At 48.8% G+C, this 22,057-nt stretch overlaps 3 protein-coding genes across 5 annotated transcripts; 1 reads left to right on the forward strand and 2 right to left on the reverse strand.

Moving 5' to 3' along the window:
- The first annotated feature begins 5,331 nt into the window (after positions 1-5,331).
- On the forward strand, positions 5,332-21,795 carry LOC149345793 (uncharacterized). 3 transcript variants are annotated; one of them, XM_089586232.1, is made up of 3 exons: positions 5,944-6,285; positions 7,880-7,884; positions 21,282-21,795. In XM_089586232.1, the coding sequence occupies exons 1-3, from the start codon at positions 5,944-5,946 to the stop codon at positions 21,793-21,795; spliced, it is 861 nt and encodes a 286-aa protein (XP_089442358.1). The 3 variants fall into 3 exon arrangements, with proteins under 3 accessions (XP_089442357.1, XP_089442358.1, XP_089442359.1); XM_089586233.1 differs by lacking the exon at positions 7,880-7,884 and adding an exon at positions 19,067-19,070 and having other exon boundaries at positions 21,287-21,795; XM_089586231.1 differs by lacking the exon at positions 7,880-7,884 and having other exon boundaries at positions 5,332-6,272; positions 21,270-21,795.
- LOC149345794 (uncharacterized) lies at positions 17,335-18,818 on the reverse strand. Its single transcript, XM_089585989.1, has 6 exons — positions 18,684-18,818; positions 18,280-18,453; positions 18,085-18,160; positions 17,905-18,015; positions 17,569-17,817; positions 17,335-17,510 (listed from the first exon to the last, which is right to left on the reverse strand). The coding sequence occupies exons 1-6, from the start codon at positions 18,768-18,770 to the stop codon at positions 17,335-17,337; spliced, it is 873 nt and encodes a 290-aa protein (XP_089442115.1). The 5' UTR covers positions 18,771-18,818.
- Positions 18,934-20,787, reverse strand: LOC149345795 (uncharacterized). The gene is made up of 5 exons (XM_089586234.1): positions 20,601-20,787; positions 19,958-20,350; positions 19,343-19,457; positions 19,117-19,285; positions 18,934-19,056 (listed from the first exon to the last, which is right to left on the reverse strand). The coding sequence occupies exons 2-5, from the start codon at positions 20,261-20,263 to the stop codon at positions 18,957-18,959; spliced, it is 690 nt and encodes a 229-aa protein (XP_089442360.1). The 5' UTR covers positions 20,264-20,350; positions 20,601-20,787; the 3' UTR covers positions 18,934-18,956.
- Positions 21,796-22,057: the final 262 nt, after the last annotated feature.

The raw sequence follows: 22,057 nt of genomic DNA on the forward strand, positions 1-22,057 counted from the left end.
AATTTCGTTACAAAAATTGGTTTCTGAAAAAAAAAGATGCCCCACCGCGGTGGCTGAGTGGTAAGGCGCCCGTCTACCGATCCGGAGTGCCCGAGTTCGAACCCGACGGCGGTGTCCAGCGAAACGCAAGAGGCGCCTGTGTACTGTGCGATGTCAGTGCGCGTTAAAGATCCCCAGGTGGTCGAAATTATTCCGGAGAGCTCCACTACGGCACCTCTTTCTCTATTTCTTCTTTCACTCCTACCTTCCTCCCTTCCCTTAAGGCACGGTTCAGGTGTCCGCCTGGATAAGTGAGGCAGATACTGCGCCGTTTCCTTTCCTCAAAGACGAAAAATAAATAAGTGCATTGTAACTATCTCACAGCTCGGTGGACACCTCAATGGCGCCTTAAGAGAGGAGGTAAGAGTCTGCAAGGCATAGAAATGAAGGTGCATACGACGTCGGTTCGAAAGCCTGTCGCGAAGTAGCCTCCAATTTGACTGGCACATATAAGTCACATGCAACAACAAATCTTATTACACCACCCAGAACCCTCTACGGCAAACGGCTTCTCATAATTTTGGCTCAAATATAATGTGGATAACTGGCGCCACATTCAGGTCAGACCACGGTGGAAGAATATGGGGGGGGGGGGGTTGTATATATAGACGAACGAACATGCGTACAATTATCTCAAATGACGGGGCTTGGCTTATTGTGTGCTTCCTACGGATGCTTGAATGATATCACTCTATAGTGCTTGCCATCACTCGGAAATTTCTGTACATCTGCGAATACATACAAACACTAACAGTTTTACATACTAACACATGCCGCCGGCTTTCCTCTTAATGGGGCTAGTTATGCTTTCCCTGCAAGATGTCTGCGTCTTAGGTCATGAAATTTGCCCATCGACTGCAGAGAAGTAGCACCACCAGATAAGCACTGACGTCACTTCCGGAAAGCGTGAACAGCTTCCAATGCTACCGCATTGCCGACTCAGAATATAATTAGGTGTGCCTTAGTTTTTTTAATATAAAACAATTTACTTAGACTACCAGCAAAAAGTAAACTGCACTTGTGCATGATTTATTTACTGCGCTTACCGGGTCAATTCATTACATGCTCCACCTTAGAGCTTTCAGAATCCGAACTTGATGAAATTGGTTATAATGCAGTGCAGAAATTGCAGTTTATTACGAGAAAGACATGAATTTAAAATCCATCACCCATCCTCCCACAAGATGGCTAAGTACCCGATGCGAAAAACATCTAGCATCGTCGTCATCATCAATGGAGCCCAGCGCAATGCCCATTGTCTTTCAGTCTGTTATTGAAATGATGCGTCTTGAAAGTATTTGACGATGGCGGGAAAAATAAGCTATACTTCCCAGGCGTTGTACAATCCGTCAGCAAACAAGAATAGCAGCGCTAAAGGCATTCACACAAGGCCATCTGAGGGACGCTGCTATATGTCCAGAGTATCTTACTATTTAAAAAAATAAAAAACATATCCTTCAATTTTAAAACGACCGGAGGAATGTTTTAGCTTACAGACTTGCCCTCCGCTCAAAGAATGGCCTTTTATTTTTTACTTACAGGCCTTCAGAAACGCTCTGCTCGCGAAAACCGTTATGGTGCACCGAAAGAAGAAAAATGTAGCAGAAAAGAACGGAAGACTCAAACCATAACGCCTTTAAGTAGTGAAAAATATTGAGATAAACAGAAAATAGTGCGCACATTCGTCTTTTGAGCTGCCGTTACGCCCCTCTTGCCCGCTGCTCCCCATCTGTTCGTTGATGCGCTTGTCCATACAGGGCCGGGGATTGAAGCGCAGTCTCTTATCTCCCTTCGCGTTTCTCCGCGTCGTTCCTCCCCGGCGGGCGGGGAGATAAGGCTCCCATCATCCCCCTGGCTAAGGGAGAGGAGGGCGTGTCCCAGAGCTTTTCTGCGCGGCTAAAAGGAGGTGGTGCCGGTTACGATCGAAGACCTAAACATGCCCGTGGCTTTGAATACAGAAAAGAATAGAACGCGGATCACCTACGCACCTCCTAGGCCAACGACATCTTAGCTTCGCTTGAAATCTGTCATCTTTTCTTTTTTTTATTCAGCACAATCGGCACGAAGCCGTGTCGCCGAAAGGCGAAGGAAGCCCAGCTGGGGACACACTTGTGGTATATGCTTGATGGAAATCTAGAGAACATGTGATAAAACAAGAATGATATCTTGGGCGCTGAAAACTGAAAGCAGATACAGATATGCAGCTGCCGCCACAAAGTAAACCAGCCATGAAGAACTATGCAACCACGAATAAAGAATCTTTTATTTAGCAGTGCAGGGATATAGATAATCAATTTTCGGAGTGTGCTAAATACAGAACAAGTGAGACTATTGTTTCTGAACTTTGTTGGAGAAGTCTTTAGGAGTCGTGAAATTCTCTTGCAGTTTGTGTTTCATATTTTAACTCTACCAGCAGTGTCAATGTAATTGAAACGATTTCACAAGGCCAGTTTCTCCGAGCGTCATAGTCCAGATTTTTTCTGTCCATTCCACATGGATGCTTATGCACCTCTCTGGGCAACGTGCCACTGCAACATGACTGTGGGGCAGATCTGTCAGTCCTGAATATATATGGACTTCAGCCTGATTATCTATGGCGCTTTTCTTTCAGATTTTCCAGCTTGAGTTTTCAAACGGGGCGCGTCTCCTTCACTCTAAGAATTTTCTCGTCCTTTCGGATGAAAAATTGGCCATTTCAGAGGTGAACTGCGCTGCCACAACCATTAGACCTTCCCGAGACTAACTGCTGAGAAGCTAACCGATAGCTAGGCAACGAATCATCTCTTAGGACTTTCCTGTTCGTCCGGAAGGAGAAAAGTAGGAGTCCAACCACTCATGCTGGACGAACAAAAGCTAAAGGAAGAAAAAAAGTTTTCCGCCGGTGGTGGCAATCGAAGCACTGTCCCGTAGGCTGGGAGCCGGGCGCGCTATTCCCTATTCACTAGGCAACCATTCTGTAATGGCTCTAGGGAAATGGGAATATTTATAGCAACTAGTTCTTACTGACAAAGGTTTTATTGAAAGAGAACATCAAATGCATGTAGCATAACCACTAGCATAACAAATTATTAGCGAGGTGTCAGTATTGTATTGCCCTTTGATCAACTGCAAAAAGGATTTCGAGCGACAAATAAAATTCTTCTCAGTGGCGGATAGTGAGCCACTTTTTCTAAGAAGGTCAGTAATAGAGGAGTGGCCATATGAATTGCAGATAAATCTCGCTGCTTTTTTTCTAATTATTTCTGCTTTGTGAATATTGGCCTCAATGTAGGGGTCCCAGATGACTACAGCATATTCTAAGACTGGCCGGACAACAGCGTTATCAGAAAGTAAACGACCTTCAGGTGTAGTAAACCGCAATTCGCGCCTCAAAAAGAACAGCTCCCGAAGAGCATTAGCCGAGACTTTATTAACATGTTTTCCCGAGGAAACGTTATTGGGAATTCAGAGGCCGCTTGTAGCACGTTACCTCAAAAAGCGGATTATTGTTAGTACCATACTAGGAAGGGAGACGTTTCTGTTTAAGTTTTAGTCTCATATAAACCATCTTATCAAAATTTATCACCATGTACCACATTTCAAACCAACGCATTACCTTCTGGAAATCATTATTTAGCCTGATTTGGTCTTCAATACAACTAATTTTTTTATAAAGGACACAATCGTTAGTGTGGAGCTTAACACGAACAGAGTGATCGCGAACGATATTATTAATAAATATAGTAAACAAAAGTGGTCCAAGAACAGATCCTTGGGTCACTGCAGTCCCAACTGGAATGCTATGTGAGAAAGCATGGTCCAGGGCCACAAACTGGCTCTTGTTTGACAAGTAAGCTTTAATACAGGTTATCAGCTTATCGTATTCTTTACAGAACCTAATTTATAAATTAACTTTCAATTTGAAACCGTGTCGAAAGCCTTGCGAAAATAAAAAAAATATTGGATCAGTTTGTTTCCCTTCGTTAGTTGTTTCTGAGAAATCGAGAATTGTTTCACTTTGGTTTGTGCATATCGAATACCCTTTTTTTTAAAAACATATTGAGGTTTTGACAATACGGTATGTTCATCGATAAAGGTAGCTAAATGCTTGTGAATAATATGCTCGAAGACCTTGCATGCTGTCGAAGTAAGTGATCAGGGGCGATAATTTTGTGCTCCTGTTTTGTGGCTAGCTTTATCTCAAGGTTTTAATCCCGGCAATACTCCAATGATCCAGTAAAGTGCCTTCATCTAAGGATCTTTTAAAAGCACACATGAGTACTTGGCATTCCGCATACTGTTTCAGAAAAGCATCTCGGATGTCATCTGGGCCGGGTGATTTCTTGACAACACGGTTTAACAATAAATTAAACAGCCCATTTACAGTTATTGTTACACCAGAGATAGCGAGTACAGACAAACTGAATGATGGTAGGCGACCGTGGTCTGCTGTGAGAACCATTTTCAAGTAGTTATTAAAGGCAACATAAAGGAAAGGAATTGGAAGATGGTCCGGTTTACAGACAACTTGAGCCGTATACTAGAGGCTGTCCATTTTAAAATGATCATTTCGAGTCTGTCTGGCCCTCTGTCATTGGGTTTTGGTCACTCAGATATACCCGCGGCATTCAAGCGTCTGTTTATGATTTATGGCCTATGGAGATTTAACGTCCCAAAGCGACTCAGGCTATCAGAGACGCCGTAGTGGAGGGCTCCGGAAATTTCTACCACCTGAGCTTCTAGAACGTGCACTGACATCGCACAGTACACTGGCCTCTAAATTTTTGCTCCATCGAATTTCGACCGCCTGGAAAGGTGCTTGGTCATCGGCTAGAACCCGACCGGAGGGCATCATTGGCTGGCATTGACTGCGAGATGCAGCGACTGGTGAGATGCATCGTAGCACTGTGTCAACAGCAGGCGACCGGATCTGCCCACTGGCCGCCATAGTTTGCGATATGCAGCCAACGGTGGGTTACGGTCGCCTTCTACCCAATGGCCGAATAGCTTTCCACAGACGCTTGAAAGCCGCGGGTATATCTGAGTGACCAATCAAAAAGGACCAGATAGACACGAAATGAAATTTTAAAATGGACAGCTCATAGAATACGGCCCCTTCAATCTATATAAATGATGCAAGGTTGCCACTTTCTCCAGTGTACTTATCGACCCAGGCACCTATGACTGCGTGTTCAAAACCTCTATGATTTCACGCTCACAATCACCAAAAAACTGAAGAAAATCCCGGATATCAACATCGGGATGTCGAAAAGCCATTCGGCGTTTCCACATGCGTTTCCACTCACTTTTGCGATGCAGATGACCATCCTTGGGTTTGCCAGCCTGCTGCTGCCGTCGCTGGCGTGCCTACCTATGGGGGCGTCATCGCCAAGCGTACTGCCACGCACTGGATATGGATACGGCTACTACAACCAAACACCCGTCAGCCGCACTCCCCCGCTGGATCTGCCGCTAGAGCAACTCCCGGAACTCACCAGACCATGGGCTACCGCATCATCATCGACATCACCATGTTTAAAAGGGCGTCATCCGCCGACACGGCTCTGTGGGCTCGGTGACTGCACTACGGCGCAGGCACCTAAACCACTCACTTTTGCGATGCAGATGACCATCCTTGGGTTTGCCAGCCTGCTGCTGCCGTCGCTGGCGAGCCTACCTATGGGGGCGTCATCGCCAAGCGTACTGCCACGCACTGGATATGGATACGGCTACTACAACCAAACACCCGTCAGCCGCACTCCCCCGCTGGATCTGCCGCTAGAGCAACTCCCGGAACTCACCAGACCATGGGCTACCGCATCATCATCGACATCACCATGTTTAAAAGGGCGTCATCCGCCGACACGGCTCTGTGGGCTCGGTGACTGCACTACGGCGCAGGCACCTAAACCACTCACTTTTGCGATGCAGGTCAGTAAACCGTATGTCCTCTTCGCTAAAAAATCAAGTAACTATATGCTAGTGCAGTTCCCGAGCCCCCAGTGCTGTGTTTCCATTGCTGTTGAGTGCGTTTGTGTAATTCATTCTTTGTTAATGCTATCAGGCGACGTCGAAACTAACCCTGGTCCCGAAGACACGGCTGCTGTACTGGCTGCATTAGAGAAATTAACCGCCGGCCAGACACAACTAATTACCGAGATACAGGGCTTGAAAACCCAGCTAAGCAAGACGGATGAAACCATTACAGACTTAAACAAACGAATGGCTGAACTAGAAACACACTATCAAACACTTAATCTCTTAAAGGTGCACTGAAGAGGATTCTGAACATGTCTTTTTGCCGCGGGAACTTGATGTACACGTTCCCAGCATTCTTAGGAGCTGCGACTTATTGCCCTGTGTGGCCGATTTCCTCAATTAAATCTAATTAACGTCCGGCTCCCGCCTTTTTTTTTGAATTCGGCCTCATACGATGGGCGGAGTCTACCAACGCGTCGAGTGCCTTTCAGCCAGTTCCGTGGAGGCTTGCCGCTCCGTCATCGGCGGAGTAATACGTAGTAATACGCGGAGTGACTTTTGAAAATGCGCACGTTGTTGGCCGAACTACGTTCAGCCATTTGTGTTTTTGTAAGCCGATGAGATGGACGTCGACGATCTCACAGAGCTTGAAAGAGAGATTCTTCGGCGGACGGCAGATTTAGGCGCCATCTCTTACGATAGTACGCCTTTGCGCGATACGGCCGAAGGTAGCAGCAGTGGCCATCCGTCCGGCCGTACCACGGACGAAGACTCGGACGCCGATGGCTCCGAGAACGGCTGGCAACGAGTGGGAAACGTGGACTGGTGAGTGATATGAACTCTATTATGCTCGTGGCACGCATCGCTGACATCCGTTTTCTGCGAAGGTGCCAGTGCGACGGCTGCGCTGCCATGCCGACAGCCATCGAGAACGTCTGCTGCCGGGAATGCCCGGCCGCCGTTAAAAAGCAGCCGGGACACAACTGCATCACAGCGCACCCCGAGTTCGGGTATCTTTGCCTGGACGAGGGTGTGCTGCAGCTTGCATATTTAAACATGCGGCATTACCGGCAGCCAGGCATGGGCGACACCGCGAACGAGTAAGTACAACTGCAAGCTTCACGGATTGCGTAATAACGCTACCGGTGCTAGCTCTTGCAACTACGTTTATTGACCACAGTGCGATCTAAAGCGCATACGCATGCGGTGCTGTTCTATTTAAAAAAAAAACGACAGAGAATGCCTAAAACTTCGTATACAGTGCGGAATCACGGTGTGCTATGGCCATAACCACTGCAAAAGACTGCAGCTGTCCACTGCGCAAACAAATGGGATCAGGATAGTTTGCACTGACAAAGCCCATTACTGTGCAGGAGACAGACTCATTCTCCTTTCAGGAATTAGATTACGAGCTATATAGCATAAGAAGCATGGAACCTTTTTTTACCTTACATGCTGTCATTTTCAGAAAAAGGAACCTTATTTACAGTTTCAGGAACGGCTGAAAATAAGGCAGACCTTATTGACTGCTAGTCTAATACATGTCCGGGTTCAGGTACGTCGGGATTTTGGCTGGTTTAAATTTATCTTTATTGCAGTTGGCAGCAACTGCTGAGCCAATTCGAAATTTCAAAGGAGATTGTCCTATCAGAAGTGGGCTTCTGGCACCTATATATATAAATTTCCTTAGTTGCAGTGATAACATAAATACTAGTAAGTGTGATGAAAAGTGTGCTTTTGGAGCATTTAGCAGAGTTGTAGAACTTGGTTCCCATATATGGAATTGTACATAGTGTATATTGCCGCCCAACACCTATCCTTTCTTACTATCGCTCCCCCCCTTCTTTCCCTCTCCCTGTCCTTTTATTCTCGCTAGCCGCAGCTCAGGTTTGGATGGCAGATGCCGCGGCTAGCAACATCGTTAGCTTCCATTGTTATTTTTTCTATTATCAATAAAGAGCCACTAGCAACAACAAGGGAGGTCAGCTTGAGACATCTAGAAAAGAGTGAACATTGGGCCTCAACCTTGGTGTGCATGCTTACTCAAGTCACCATTGTTTAGTGTAGTTACAGGAATGATTGTTTTTGGTTCAAATGAGTAAATATGCAGAACAGGCACTCTTCTGGCTGAATTAAAAAAATTAGGAGGCGGCTAGGGGTCAGAACATTCTGTCCCCTCCCGACTTGGATGCGCATCTGATCAACTTCATCCTGTGTACTGCTTGCTACATCTAATCATTGGCATTGTTTCAGGCACTACCGGTTTGCTGCCTACAGGCAGTGTGTGCTCTGGCTGTGGGGGCGGCTTGGGCGCCACAACAGAAGGCCCCTGCCCGCCTGCATGGTGAAGGCAATAAGGGCAAAATATCCTGCTGAAAACCATGTAGGTTTTCAGCTTGCAACTCCTTAAAGCGGGTAGACGACGACGACGACCAAGAGCGTGGGAAGAGTAGAAGACGACAACGAAGTTCGGACTGTGTTCTCGGTGCCGCTAGCAGCTGTTCTTTCCTATTTGTAAATATATTCTTTCCCGCAACATATTTGGTGGAGGTGCGGCTTTCCCCTACGTCTACCAACGACGGAGCTCCGCAGCGGCCGCCAGTTGCCTTCCCTCATCATGACCCAAGACGCCTCCCAGCAAACCTCAGCCCCGGCCATGACATCACTCGTTCTTTCTCCCCCTTGTGACCCTGGGGCATTTTCTGGTACCGACAACACTGACGTCGACGACTGGATCAACATGTACGAGCGAGTGAGTACCTACAACCGCTGGGATCCGACCCTTATGCTCGCAAATGTAATATTCTACCTAAAAGACACTGCCCGGGTCTGGTATGAGACCCACGAAGACCATCTAACCAGCTGGGACGTGTGCAAAGAGAAACTCCGCGAATTGTTTGGACCGCCGCTCGGCCGAACACTTGCTGCTAAGAAGGACCTCGCCTCCCGAGCTCAAACATCTACGGAGTCCTATGTGTCGTACATTCAAGATGTGCTGGCCCTCTGTCACAAAGTTGACACCAACATGCCCGAGTCTGACAAAGTCGGCCACGTGTTGAAGGGAATCGCCGACGATGCCTTCAACTTGCTCGTATACAAGAACTGCACTACAGTCGACGGAATTAAGGAATGTCGACGCTTCGAGGAAGCCAAAAGCAGGCGTATTAGCCAGCCGTACACACGCCTCCCCAACACGGCTGCGACTTCTTCATGTGAAGACCTGCGACACAGGGAAACTTCAGCGCCCCCAGAAAATGTGACCCGCATCATCCGACGCGAGCTCGAAGCTATGTCCCCTGCCCCCCTGCATCTACATGATGGCGACAACCGCTTGCCTACCATCTCTCTGGTACAAGCTGTCGTCCGCCAAGAGTTTGCAAACCTTGGTTTCCAGCCAGTCAGCCCTGTACGGTCTTCACCACCACCCGAAATCACTGCGATTGCTCCTGGACGACATTCGTACTTCACTCCACGTCGCCGAAACCCTAACGACTGGCGGACAACCGACGACAGGCCCATTTGTTTCCATTGCCACCGCATTGGCCACATCTCCCGCCACTGTCGAAATTATTGGTCCCGTCGCAGCACATACCGTCCTCTCAGCTCCCATCGCGACGACGAACAGCCCAGCCACTACACGCCCCCTCAAGCCCAGCACGGTGCTACAGTCGACGGCCAGATTCCCCGCTCCAGCCGCTCCCCGTCCCCCCTGCGTCGACAGTCTCGTTCGCCCCAATGCCGTCACTCCTCTCCTGGCCCCTACGGACGCTCGCAAGCGGAAAACTAGACGCTGCAGTGTCTGGAGGTTATGCTGCAGTACAGCCCCAGTCCCAAAATCCTCGATTAGCCCTTCGTGCACACCATAATTTGCTCGCCATTCATGTCGATGGAGTGCCTGTGAGAGCCCTGATCGATACAGGCGCGCACGTATCCGTCATGAGTTCAGCCCTACGACGCCGCCTCCGAAAAGTACTGACCCCTGCACCCAAAGCCGTTCTCCGCGTTGCCGACGGCGGAACGCCTCATGTTGTTGGACTATGCACAGCCCGTGTGACCATATCCGGCCGCCATACATCCATTCTGTTCTCTGTTCTAGACCAGTGCCCTCATGAAGTCATTCTTGGCCTCGACTTCCTGTCTGAGCATTCAGCCCTCATTGACTGCGCCACTAATGTTGTTCAGCTTGACCTTCCTCTTTCTGCTGAGTCGCCGTCCCCAGTTATACAGTCTTTGTGCTGTCGACTTTGTTCGTCTACCGCCTCAAGCCGCAACTTACATTTCTTTCTCATCTGTTCCCCTGTACCTGATGGTCACTACGTAGTCACTGTGGAACTTGACGTCGCCCTGACGCGCAGCATTGCGCTTCCACACATTGTATTTACATTGTCGGCCAACCGCGCGTACCTTCCTGTCCTGAACTTTGGTTCATCCAACCAACCGCTCCCGCAAGGCATCTCACTCGCCACGCTGTGCCCTGCTGCCGAATGTGTGATATCAGTGGTGGACAGCTGGTTACCTTCCACTCAGCAATGCCGGTTGCCTGCGGCCCCATCAACAGCGAACCCAACGGACGACTACCCTGACATGATCGCTTCTGACCTACCGCCGATGCAAGCTCGCGATATTAGGTGCCTCTTATCATCTTTCCGCGACATCTTCGACTTTGATAGCCGTGTTTTGGCTCGGACCTCTGTGGTGACGCATCACATAAACATTGGTGATTCCGCTCCTCTCCGCAGACGTACGTACCGAGTGTCCAGCGCCGAACGCACCGTCATAAATCAAGAGGTGGACAAGATGCTCGCAAAAGACATCATCGAGCCCTCGTCAAGTCCTTGGGCTTCACCAGTCGTCCTGGTGAAAAAGGACGGCAGCTGGCGCTTCTGCGTTGATTATCGGCACCTCAACCGCATCACAAAAAAAAGACGTATATCCACTCCCAAGGATCGATGATGCCTTAGATTGCCTCCACGGCGCCAAATATTTCTCTTCAATTGATCTTCGATCGGGGTACTGGCAAATTGCCGTTGATGAAAAGGACCGCGAGAAGACCGCCTTCGTGATGCCTGATGGCTTATACCAGTTTAAAGTCATGCCGCTCGGCCTCTGTAACGCCCCGGCTACCTTCGAACGAATGATGGACTCCCTTCTTCATGGCTTTAAATGGTCCACCTGCCTCTGTTACCTAGACGATGTTGTGGTTTTCTCGCCTACTTTTTCCACGCACCTCGAGCGCCTCTCCAATATTCTGACAGTGTTTCGTAACGCCAGACTTCAGCTGAACTCATCGAAATGCAAGTTCGGTTGTCGCCAACTCACTATTCTCGGACACCTCGTTGACGCTTCTGGTGTACGCCCAGATCCCATCAAAATTCAAGCTGTGAAGGACTTTCCTCTTCCAAGGTCGTCGAAAGATGTGCGCAGCTTTGTCGGCTTGTGCTCGTATTTTCACCATTTTATCAAAGATTTCGCCGGCATCGCTCGTCCCCTCACCGATCTTCTGAAGAACGACACCCCCTTTACCTGGGGCCCTGCTCAAGAGAACTCATTTTCATCCCTCGTCCATTTGCTGACCACTCCGCCCATCTTAGCACATTTTGACCCGTCGTCTCCCACAGAGGTTCGCACCGACGCCTCCGGATATGGCATCAGCGCCGTCCTAGCCCAACGTCAACAGGGTCAAGATCGAGTCATCGCTTATGCCAGCCGCCTACTTTCAGCCGCAGAGCAAAATTACACCATTAGTGAGCGTGAGTGTCTTGCCCTTGTCTGGGCAGTAGCTAAATTCAGACCCTACCTGTTCGGCCCTTCATTCGCTGTTGTCACTGATCGCCATGCTCTCTGTTGGCTGTCTTCACTAAAAGATCCCACCGGTCGCCTTGGTCGCTGGGCATTGCGCCTCCAAGAATACTCATACTCCGTCGTGTACAAGTCAGGGCGCCATCACCAGGACGCTGAATGTTTATCCCGATACCCTGTGGAACCACCTGACCTAGAGGACGCAGAGACCCTGCCCTGCCTCTTAGCTATCTCTGATCTTGCGGATATTGCCAACGAACAGCACCACGACTCATCTTTACGACCTATCTTTGATGGCATCCGTTCTGCAAACCGATCTCCGTCTCTGAACCTTTATGTGCTCCAGAACGGCATTTTGTATCGCCGAAACCTACGCTCCGATGGCCCTCCGCTCCTGCTCGTGATACCCCAACGTCTACGCTCTTCTGTCCTGGAAGAACTGCACGATCTGCCGACAGCCGGTCACCTTGGCGTGTCCCACACGTACGCTCGGGTGCGGCATCGCTTCTTTTGGCCTGCTCTCTATCGTTCCGTCAAGCGTTACGTGGCCACTTGCGACCTGTGTCAACGTCGGAAAAGGCCCTCCACTTTGCCTGCCGGTCTTCTGCAACCCATCGACATACCTCCGGAACCTTTTCACCGTGTTGGCCTCGACCTTCTTGGCCCTTTTCCAACACGTCCCTCTCCGGCAACAAGTGGATCGCTGTCGCAACTGATTATACGACTCGGTACGCCATCACGCGTGCTTTGCCGTCCAGCTGCGCTACCGATGTCACCAATTTTCTTCTGCAAGACGTCACCCTTCACCACGGCGCCCCTCGTCAACTGCTCACCGACCGCGGTCATTTTCTATCCAGAGTAGTTCACGACATTCTTCGTTCGTGTGACACGCAGCACCAGCTCGCGACAGCTTACCAATGGGCTTACGGAAAGGTTCAACCCCACGCTCACCGACATGTTAGCCATGTACATATCGCCAGACCACCGAGATTGGGACGCAGCCTTGCCTTATGTGACATTTGCATATAACTCTTCCCTTCATGACAGAACAGGCTATTCTCCTTTCTACCTTTTGTTTGGTAGGCATCCCACCTTGCCTTTGGACACACTCATGCAGCCTTCTTCAGCCCCCACCACTGCTTACGCTCGGGACGCCATCTCCCAGGCCACGCTGGCGCGCCAAATAGCACGTAGTAGGCTCCAAGCCTCTCAAGTTTCCCAGAAGTCAGCCTACGACCGCCGTCACCAGGCCGTCGAATTTACCCCAGGATCACTCGTCCTTCTCTGGACGCCCTCTCGCAGCGTCGGTCTCTCCGAGAAGCTCCTTTCGCACTACCGTGGCCCTTACCGTGTCGTGTGACGTGTTACCGACGTGAACTATGAAATTGCTCCCCTTGAAACCTCGCCATCGTCCTCTGGCGCCACCACCGACATCGTCCACGTCTGTCGCCTTAAACCTTATCACGACGCTCATACGTCGCCGCCCTAACGCCGAGACGGCGTTTCAGCAGCCGGGGGTCCTGAAGTGGGTAGACGACGACCAAGAGCGTGGGAAGAGTAGAAGACGACAACGAAGTTCGGACTGTGTTTTCGGTGCCGCTCGCAGCTGTTCTTCCCTATTTGTAAATATATTGAACCATTGAAATATATTGAAAAATAGTGAACCATTTCGCACCTCATTTTTGCTTCCAATGCGTCACAGCATTTACAGATTGCATGCAGACCATTTTTGGGAATGTGCTTAGTTTATTCAGTGTCTGTGTAGTAGTATAGACAAAGTCTCTCCCTGACAGGCAAGGAGAAGCTCGTCCTTGTCATACCTCAGCACCATGAGAGGTTGCTCAACTACACTCACACTCACGGCCACTTGCACTCACTTACACTCATGTCCACTCGCATTCACAAGCGCTCATTCACGTCCTCTCACACACTCGCACTAATGTTCACTCACATTCACAACCCGTCACCCAAACTCATGACCACTCACTCAACCGCACAAGCTTCGCTTGTGTGGTTGAAGAGCTAGGCCAAGTAGATCAGGCTCATTGCATGGGTCTGGCCCAATAAAAAAAATTATGGCCCGAGCAGAGCTCTACAGTGCACACGGCCGGCCATAGAAAAAAAAAAACGAAGCGTCCACTGCAGTACTCGAGATCCCACCTTACGCTAGTTATTGCTGAGAAGTTGACAGTCGTGGTTTCAGCAGCAAGCATTGGAACTCTGTGTACAGAGCTCGAGCCGTGTAGGAGGCATGTCAACAGACATCTGCCTTTCTAGCTGTGGTAATGCGAAATTCGATAAAAGGATCGGACACAACTCGTATCGGTTCAATGCACCCGCGAACCTGCGCCCATGCCAACGGTGAACTAGTAAGGTGAACAACAACGAAATATTTCCATTCTCGCGCCAGCGTAATCCTCTGCGTCATTCGTAAATAGACACCGGTATGGTGCCTTATGCTACCTCGAGCGCCTTCGGCAGTGAATATGTAATTCCCTCAGCTATCAACAGAAAAAAAATAAGCACATGCAACAAACTTCACTGTCACGCGGCATTTGCCTCCAATCATGACCACTCATGCTCACAGACGCGAGTGAGGTGATAAGAGTGCACTCACGAATGAGTGTGCCGACCCACAGTCCTTGTAAATCGTCCAAAGGTAGGCATCCTACGCACCCGAACATGGGATTTCAGCTTTCCACTGGCAGGATAAAGAACTGGATCACCTCATACCACATTTTTGCTTGCAGTGCATCAGAGCTTTTGCACATTGTAATTCATCCAGACCACTTTTTTTTGGAATGTACTAAGCTTATTCAGTCTCTGTGTAGCAAAGACTTATTTGTAATTCAACTGCTCTATAAGAGTTGGTTTAAAAGGCTTACAGAACTGTGGTGGTGGACCAAAACTTTCAGACTTCAACTAACCTGCTGATACATGAACCAACAAGGTGTGAACCTTCCACATCTTCACAAAATTTTGTTCTGCAGCTCATCAAACTGCCATACACAACTGAATCGCAGGAAATGTATTTGCCTAGCAGCGTTTCAAAATCAGTAAGTTAGGTGGCTCCATTGCTCTTTTGCAGCATAATGTATAGCTCTGTATTTCAGCCATGCGGTAAAGTACGAAAAGATGCACAAAGCCACTCAGAATAGCAGTTGTAAAATAGTTTATTGACTTGCTTAGATGTATCTGCAGAATCCTTCCGGCACTTGGTAGGTGGCCGGGATCCTGCTCAAATCTGAATGCCTGTTGGTCCACGGGTGCAAGCACCACTCTTATCACACTTGCCTCAATTGCTCCTCTGCCAGTCAAGGGGAATGTAACTGCAGGTGCACTGAATCAAAGTTTATTCCTGCTAACAGTCTCTTGCAAGTGACTGCACAAATTGCAGAGGAGAACGGCCAGACTGTGATAAGAGCATCCCTATCCGCCAACTGGGATACGCGCTCTCTAGCAGGCAGGTTCTGCCGAGAGAAAAATCTGTGTGATCTGGCTGAACCAGTCATTTTTCTGCAAAAGATGTTGGTTGCCAAGGTGACCATTCAACAAAGGATACGTGTCTTGGCATGTCCATACAATCTGGGGCCGGGTAGACAGGAACCTGGGAATCTGTAGCTGGTTGGACCTGCATGCAAGAAACTTGTAAAAGTATGTGCTGACAAGACGTTCATGTCGACCTCCGTTACAGTAAAGGGGAAACGCACATCTTGCTGCTCGTCAGACAGTTAAGACTTTCAAACACGCTGGATGTTGTCGCCCTCACCTTGGCGAAAGCCGATCGTTGGTGCTGGGAAAGCACTTATGCTGGCTTCTGGTGCATCAGAGAAGGATCGCTGACTCTTGGCGCTGCTCATAACTTCCTTCTCAAACTTTCAGGTGCGCTCTGGAAAGGAAATTGGCGCATGATATTGTTCGAAAATACGCCCCGAATGTCATTCATGCAGAAGTTACACATGTTACTCACTGAAAGTTGGAAGTGTTTGCATGGGACACAGTGTGAGTGATGTCATTGGCAGCCATTGGTCCTCATTACACTTGCAAAGTAGGATTCCGAGCCCTGCCACGAAGATGCTATGTCGGCCTCTGGTGCAGCAGAAGGGGGAACACGCATCTTGCAGCTCGTCAGACAGTTCAGACTTTCAAACACGCTGGATGTTGTCACCCTCACCTTGGCGAAAGCCGATCGTTGGTGCTGGGAAAGCACTTATGCTGGCTTCTGATGCATCAGAGAAGGATCGCTGACTCTTGGCGCTGCTCATAACTTCCTTCGCAAACTTTCAGGTGCGCTCTGGAAAGGAAATTGGCGCATGATATTGTTCGAAAATACGCCCCGAATGTCATTCATGCAGAAGTTACACATGTTACTCACTGAAAGTTGGAAGTGTTTGCATGGGACACAGTGTGAGTGATGTCATTGGCAGCCATTGGTCCTCATTACACTTGCAAAGTAGGATTCCGAGCCCTGCCACGAAGATGCTATGTCGGCCTCTGGTGCAGCAGAAGGGGGAACACGCATCTTGCAGCTCGTCAGACAGTTCAGACTTTCAAACACGCTGGATGTTGTCACCCTCACCTTGGCGAAAGCCGATCGTTGGTGCTGGGAAAGCACTTATGCTGGCTTCTGATGCATCAGAGAAGGATCGCTGACTCTTGGCGCTGCTCATAACTTCCTTCTCAAACTTTCAGGTGCGCTCTGGAAAGGAAATTGGCGCATGATATTGTTCGAAAATACGCCCCGAATGTCATTCATGCAGAAGTTACACATGTTACTCACTGAAAGTTGGAAGTGTTTGCATGGGACACAGTGTGAGTGATGTCATTGGCAGCCATTGGTCCTCATTACACTTGCAAAGTAGGATTCCGAGCCCTGCCACGAAGATGCTATGTCGGCCTCTGGTGCAGCAGAAGGGGGAACACACATCTTGCAGCTCGTCAGACAGTTCAGACTTTCAAACACGCTGGATGTTGTCGCCCTCACCTTGTTTGGTCTAGCCTCACTGGGGACCCAGGCTGAAGCGGGACCTCCTTGCTTCCACAAGGTCCTGAAGAGAAGGCCTTGTGAAGGCCGAGGTCATTGGCGCTGGGAAAGTACTTGTGTTGGCCTCTGATGCATCAGAGAGAGATTGCCAGAGCTCGCTGCTGCTGATAACTTCTTTTACAAGGTTTCCGACATACTCTGGAAATGAAATCTTCACATTACTTCATTCCAAAAGGCTCCCCTCAAGTCACTCATTTGGGATGAAGCATAATACTTACTGTAAGTGGTAGCTGTTTTGATGGGGCACACTGTGTGATGGCCTTTTCGCGCCTTGGTAGTCTTCATCATCCAGCGTGAATTGCCTTCCTTTGTCTTCGCCTGGGACCGGTCTGCATTTTCATTGAAGTGGAGGATGGCAAGCTGCCTCCTGTAAGTTGAGGATATCGCATCGGATGGCAATGCTGCCTAATGATCTGGAGTACGTGGATGTGGTTACGTGCTGACTTGGAATAAACCAACTGCCTCTAGACAGAGGACAGAACTACAATATAATATTACCTTGCGAGCATCCCTGCTGGAGAAAATGCCATAGACTTTGGCGCGAAGTCAATCAAGATGCTTTGGAATGCCTCCAGAGCAAACGTTTGGCCATGGGGGGACATCTGTGTGATATCCTTGAGGAGACGCTTGTCCTCAGTGATGTGCTTGAATTGCTCGTATGCCTGGGACTCTTGAGGAAAAGGTATGCTTTAAAACAAGTTCTTTAGACAAGTGCAAAAACAACTCACTGGGGTCCATCCAAACTCTTGTCTCCTCTGGCATGTCGCTGTGGAGACACCTTGGGTACAGTCCACCATGTCCAGAGTGCTGGTTGATGACGTGATTTTTCATACTCCGCCAGACGTCGACGACCAGCTCTGCATTGCCCCCTCCAGCGCGGGCTGCCCAGTACATGTGGTTGGTAGTTGACTGAATCCAGAGGTCCAGCTCCTTGCATCCAGCCCGCTTGCTTGCCGCAGCTAGCTTTTTCTTGACACCTTAATTTTAAAAAGGCATATCAGGGAAGCCTGCAGCACATTCTGTGCAAGCAAGCATCTTTTCAATCATGCTCTCAACTTTCTTACCTTTTGAGATGTGCCAAATGTCAAAGTAGTGCTTGATCTTGGGTTCACGGGTCTGCATGTGCTTTCGTATGGCAGGGTGACGGTCAGTTGTGAGAGACCGGATCTTGATACCTGTGTTATGCATTTTCGGTGGGATAACGATAAATTGTCTACCATATAAACCTTTGTGGCATGCCATACATTTCTCCTTGAAGAATTCCAGCTGCTTGATTAGGCCTTCCTTCTCCATGTTCACGCTGGCCATTGCCTGCTCCGACTGCATGAAGACGGGTTTCAAACATTACATTCCTGTATTTCCACTCTACTTACCAACGGCTTACATAAATATTTATCACTGAATTACTGCAACAACTTTCCACAGACGTGTCTACTGACCTCCCCCAGCTGGACCTGGACCGAGTGAAGAATTCTGTTGATCTGCTCAACATGCGTGGTGTATGTCAGGAACTTGGCAGAAAACCCAGGGGAGTCAAATCGTCCATCACCGGTGACATCAACCTCTTGGTTGTTCAACTGGTCCATGAGTTCAGCTTGTTCTTGTAGCCAGATCTGTTCAAATGTTATTCCATTTCTTGACTAGCCCAGTGTAAAATTACAACTTAGTTTGATTGTGCACTACTGCAGCGGTAGTTACTACAAAACAACAAAAAAGTGATGTCAGGAGAAGTGTGTTCGTTTAATCTGAACTTCATTTCTGCCTTCTGGCTAACGAGAATTGAACTTTTTTGAAAACATCTGGTCAAGCTGGGGTAAATATATCAGTATGGTTTGTTGGTCACCTTTTCTATCGCAGGAAAAAGGAGGGCATCCTGATAGTTGTAGAAGGTCCGGTCACTTGGGACCTGCACATTCATGTGGCGCAGCATCCTCAGTGTGGAAGCTACATTTGCTCCTGAAAAGAGGAGGTGGCTGGACAGCAGAAGGTTTCCTGCTGCCCTTCCATTGATGACAGGCTGGCTGTTCCACGTCCGGACATGCTCCAGAGGACAGATGCTAATGACATTGATGAAGCTGCCTTTGGTGGTAATGGTGGTTTCACAAGGCCTCGAGCACTATGGGCATGTCTGGAACAGCTCCCTCAGACAGCTCTCAAAGACCAAGAACTGCCGTTCTTCTTCTGGGGGGGCCGGTGTACTCTCTGCGGATGACTCACTGGAATCAGAATAGTGCCAACTGTTAGGCCCAAAACCCATGCAGCTGTGAAGAGCCCACCTTTCGGTATCGTCATGGTAGGTTGGAGAGTAGCTGGAGTCAGAGTCTAGCTTGTCACCCTGTGGAGATGTGCAGTCAAGTGGATCACTGCTGCATGTGGCCGGGACGAAGGGTGGAAGCAGCAAGGGCTCCTCTGTGACACGGCCAGGAGAAGTCGCAGCTGGCGTCACTGTAGGGAAACAAATATTTATCCACACAGAATGGACGAAATGCAATAAGGACTTACAGACAGCTTCAGATCTAGTGCTGTGTTCGACAGAACCATTGTCCTGGTACGGACCACTGCTGGCTGCAGCTGTTGAAAGCCTTGCCTCAGAGGGATCTGGTTGAAGATCCTTGCTCTGAAAGATGGTTGTACAAAGGCCGATCAGTCACTTCGGTTTACAAAGCTGGAGGTGGTGCAACATAGCATTTCAGGATTGCTCTACATTCCATGCCTTCACTATAAATACACCGATTTGGGAACTTGATTAGTTTCTATCGGGTGCACGGCATCGTGAATCACAGCATTTACAACCAAACGCCATGTCTGCGCGAAATTTGAGCGCGAACAATGCACCGTTTTAGCCGGCGGAAGCATTGTACGGCGCGCGTAAAATTGCCGAACAAGCTGTATATCAAAGTTTCTAAGCTTATTTAGCCGACCCCACACTTACGAACGCGAAGCACGGAACACTGTTACTTCTTTCGCTTCTGCAAATGATGACCATTCGCGTCATGATACAGCCACGTAACTTTTAGAACAAACTATATCTTCAGCCTGACGCATGTTCGAGTCAGCGATCCTACAGAACGACACTGTCGAGCCATGCTAAGAAAATTAATTCATAAAAATACTTACCAGTACTCTTTGGCGCTTCGGGGCTTGTTGCTCGGTTCCATCGACGACGGGAAGTCGAAGCGTGGGCATAGCGTTCCAACGCAGGCGAGAGTGACTCACGTCGGGCCGATGGAAAGCGCTTATCTCGAAGTGTTCAGAGCAGAAGCGGACACACTTTGGTAGCGTCTCGGTGTTATCGAGCCCCGCGCAACGTAGCCATGCACTACGTCGCGGTTCGTCCTTCGGCAAGGCGAACAAACGTAGGCCCTTGTGCCAATTTTTCTTAGTCCGATGAGGGCACAACCTCACCGCACAAACGTCCGGCATCGCGAAAATATCACTCGCGAACCGAACAACACTCGCAACAAAACGCGATGGCGTCCCACAGATCACACGAAAAAGTGTAGATCCAAGGTTTGGTTTGGTTTATGGGGTTTAACGTCCCAAAGCGACTAAGGCTATGAGAGACGCCGTAGTGGAGGGCTCCGGAAATTTCGACCACCTGGGGTTCTTTAACGTGCACTGACATCGCACAGTACACGGGCCTCTAGAATTTCTCCTCCAAAGAAATTCCAGCCGCCGCGGCCGGGATCGAACCCGCGTCTTTCGGGCCAGCAGACGAGCACCATAACCGCTCAGCCACCGCGGCGGCTGTAGATCCAAGGATGTCGCAGGATAGCAAAAGTAGGAAGTGGGGCACACAGGACCTTCTGGGAGTAAGGACCGCGTGCACCAACAACCGACAAGTAAAAGAAGCGAGGCGAGCGCTTCCTCGGAGCAGGCCGAAGCCACCGCGGTAGGGCGCATCACTCCTATGGCAGCAGACGAGGAGAAAACATAGTCCGGCTGCTTCGGGCTTGTTGTTTTTTAGTGATACGCTCTATGAAACACAACTATGTCGCGGATTTATCAAATTATTGTATCCTGCGTGTCCAGAAAGAGTAATAGAAATTAGTTCGATTATTTTCGCGGTTTTCATTTCACTTCAGTCAAGTCATTGGCGAAAGCAAATAGTCCGCGCGTAATTTTATTTCTGTTGGCTTATTTTGCGGCTATATTATCTACGAATGCAACTACTTATTCACGGAAACTTAAAAAACAAAATAAAGCCAAAGCAAAGCCTCCACAGAGCTGACTGAAAGGCACTCGACGCGTTGGTAGACTCCGCCCATCGTATGAGGCCGAATTCAAAAAAAAAGGCGGGAGCCGGACGTTAATTAGATTTAATTGAGGAAATCGGCCACACAGGGCAATAAGTCGCAGCTCCTAAGAATGCTGGGAACGTGTACATCAAGTTCCCGCGGCAAAAAGACATGTTCAGTATCCTCTTCAGTGCACCTTTAAGAACAGATATGGATGTCATGCAAGCAAACGCAATAGCCATGAATAATAAGATACACGAACTGGAAGCACACCTTGACGACGCAGAAAACAGATCTCGCAGGAATAATCTTATTTTCTATGGCATCCCCGACAATAGCACTGAATCATGGGCTGAGTCCGAAAAACTAGTTATTGATATTTGTCAGAATAATCTAGGTATACAGGTAGAACCTACCGACATAGAAAGAGCACATCGTCTTGGTAAGCACTCAGCCGATCGAACTCGTCCCGTCATCGTCAAATTCTTATCGTACAAAACCAAAAACGCTCTTCTATCAAATGGCCGGAAATTGAAAAACACCGGTTACAGTATTGGTGAAGACTTTTCCCGCCCCGTTCAACACGCACGGAAGCAATTGCTAACATTCGCCAAAGCACACTCTGACAAGTACTCTTTACGCTTCAAAACACTGCATATAGGATCAAAACGCTACACTTTCGACGCATCGTCTGATACTGTTAGAGAAGTCGCGTAGCAGTTGCCCACTCACCAACCATCAACAAAATGTCGACCCACCACGCCCCGCAATGTTCTTTCGTTTTCCATAATATTCACTAACATCCGAAGCTTCCTTCCTAAACGTGAACTCGTATCAAACATCATCTCGTCATCCAGGAGCAACATACTCATATTAACAGAAACATGGCTAAATAGTGATGTAACAGATGCTGAACTCCTAACTGATTTGCCTGATTTTAATGTTTATAGAAATGATCGGAAAAATTCGCGGGGGGGTG

Source organism: Amblyomma mixtum, chromosome 4 (genome assembly GCF_055824585.1).
Source record: "Amblyomma mixtum isolate Tamu chromosome 4, ASM5582458v1, whole genome shotgun sequence".
NCBI lineage: Eukaryota > Metazoa > Arthropoda > Arachnida > Ixodida > Ixodidae > Amblyomma > Amblyomma mixtum.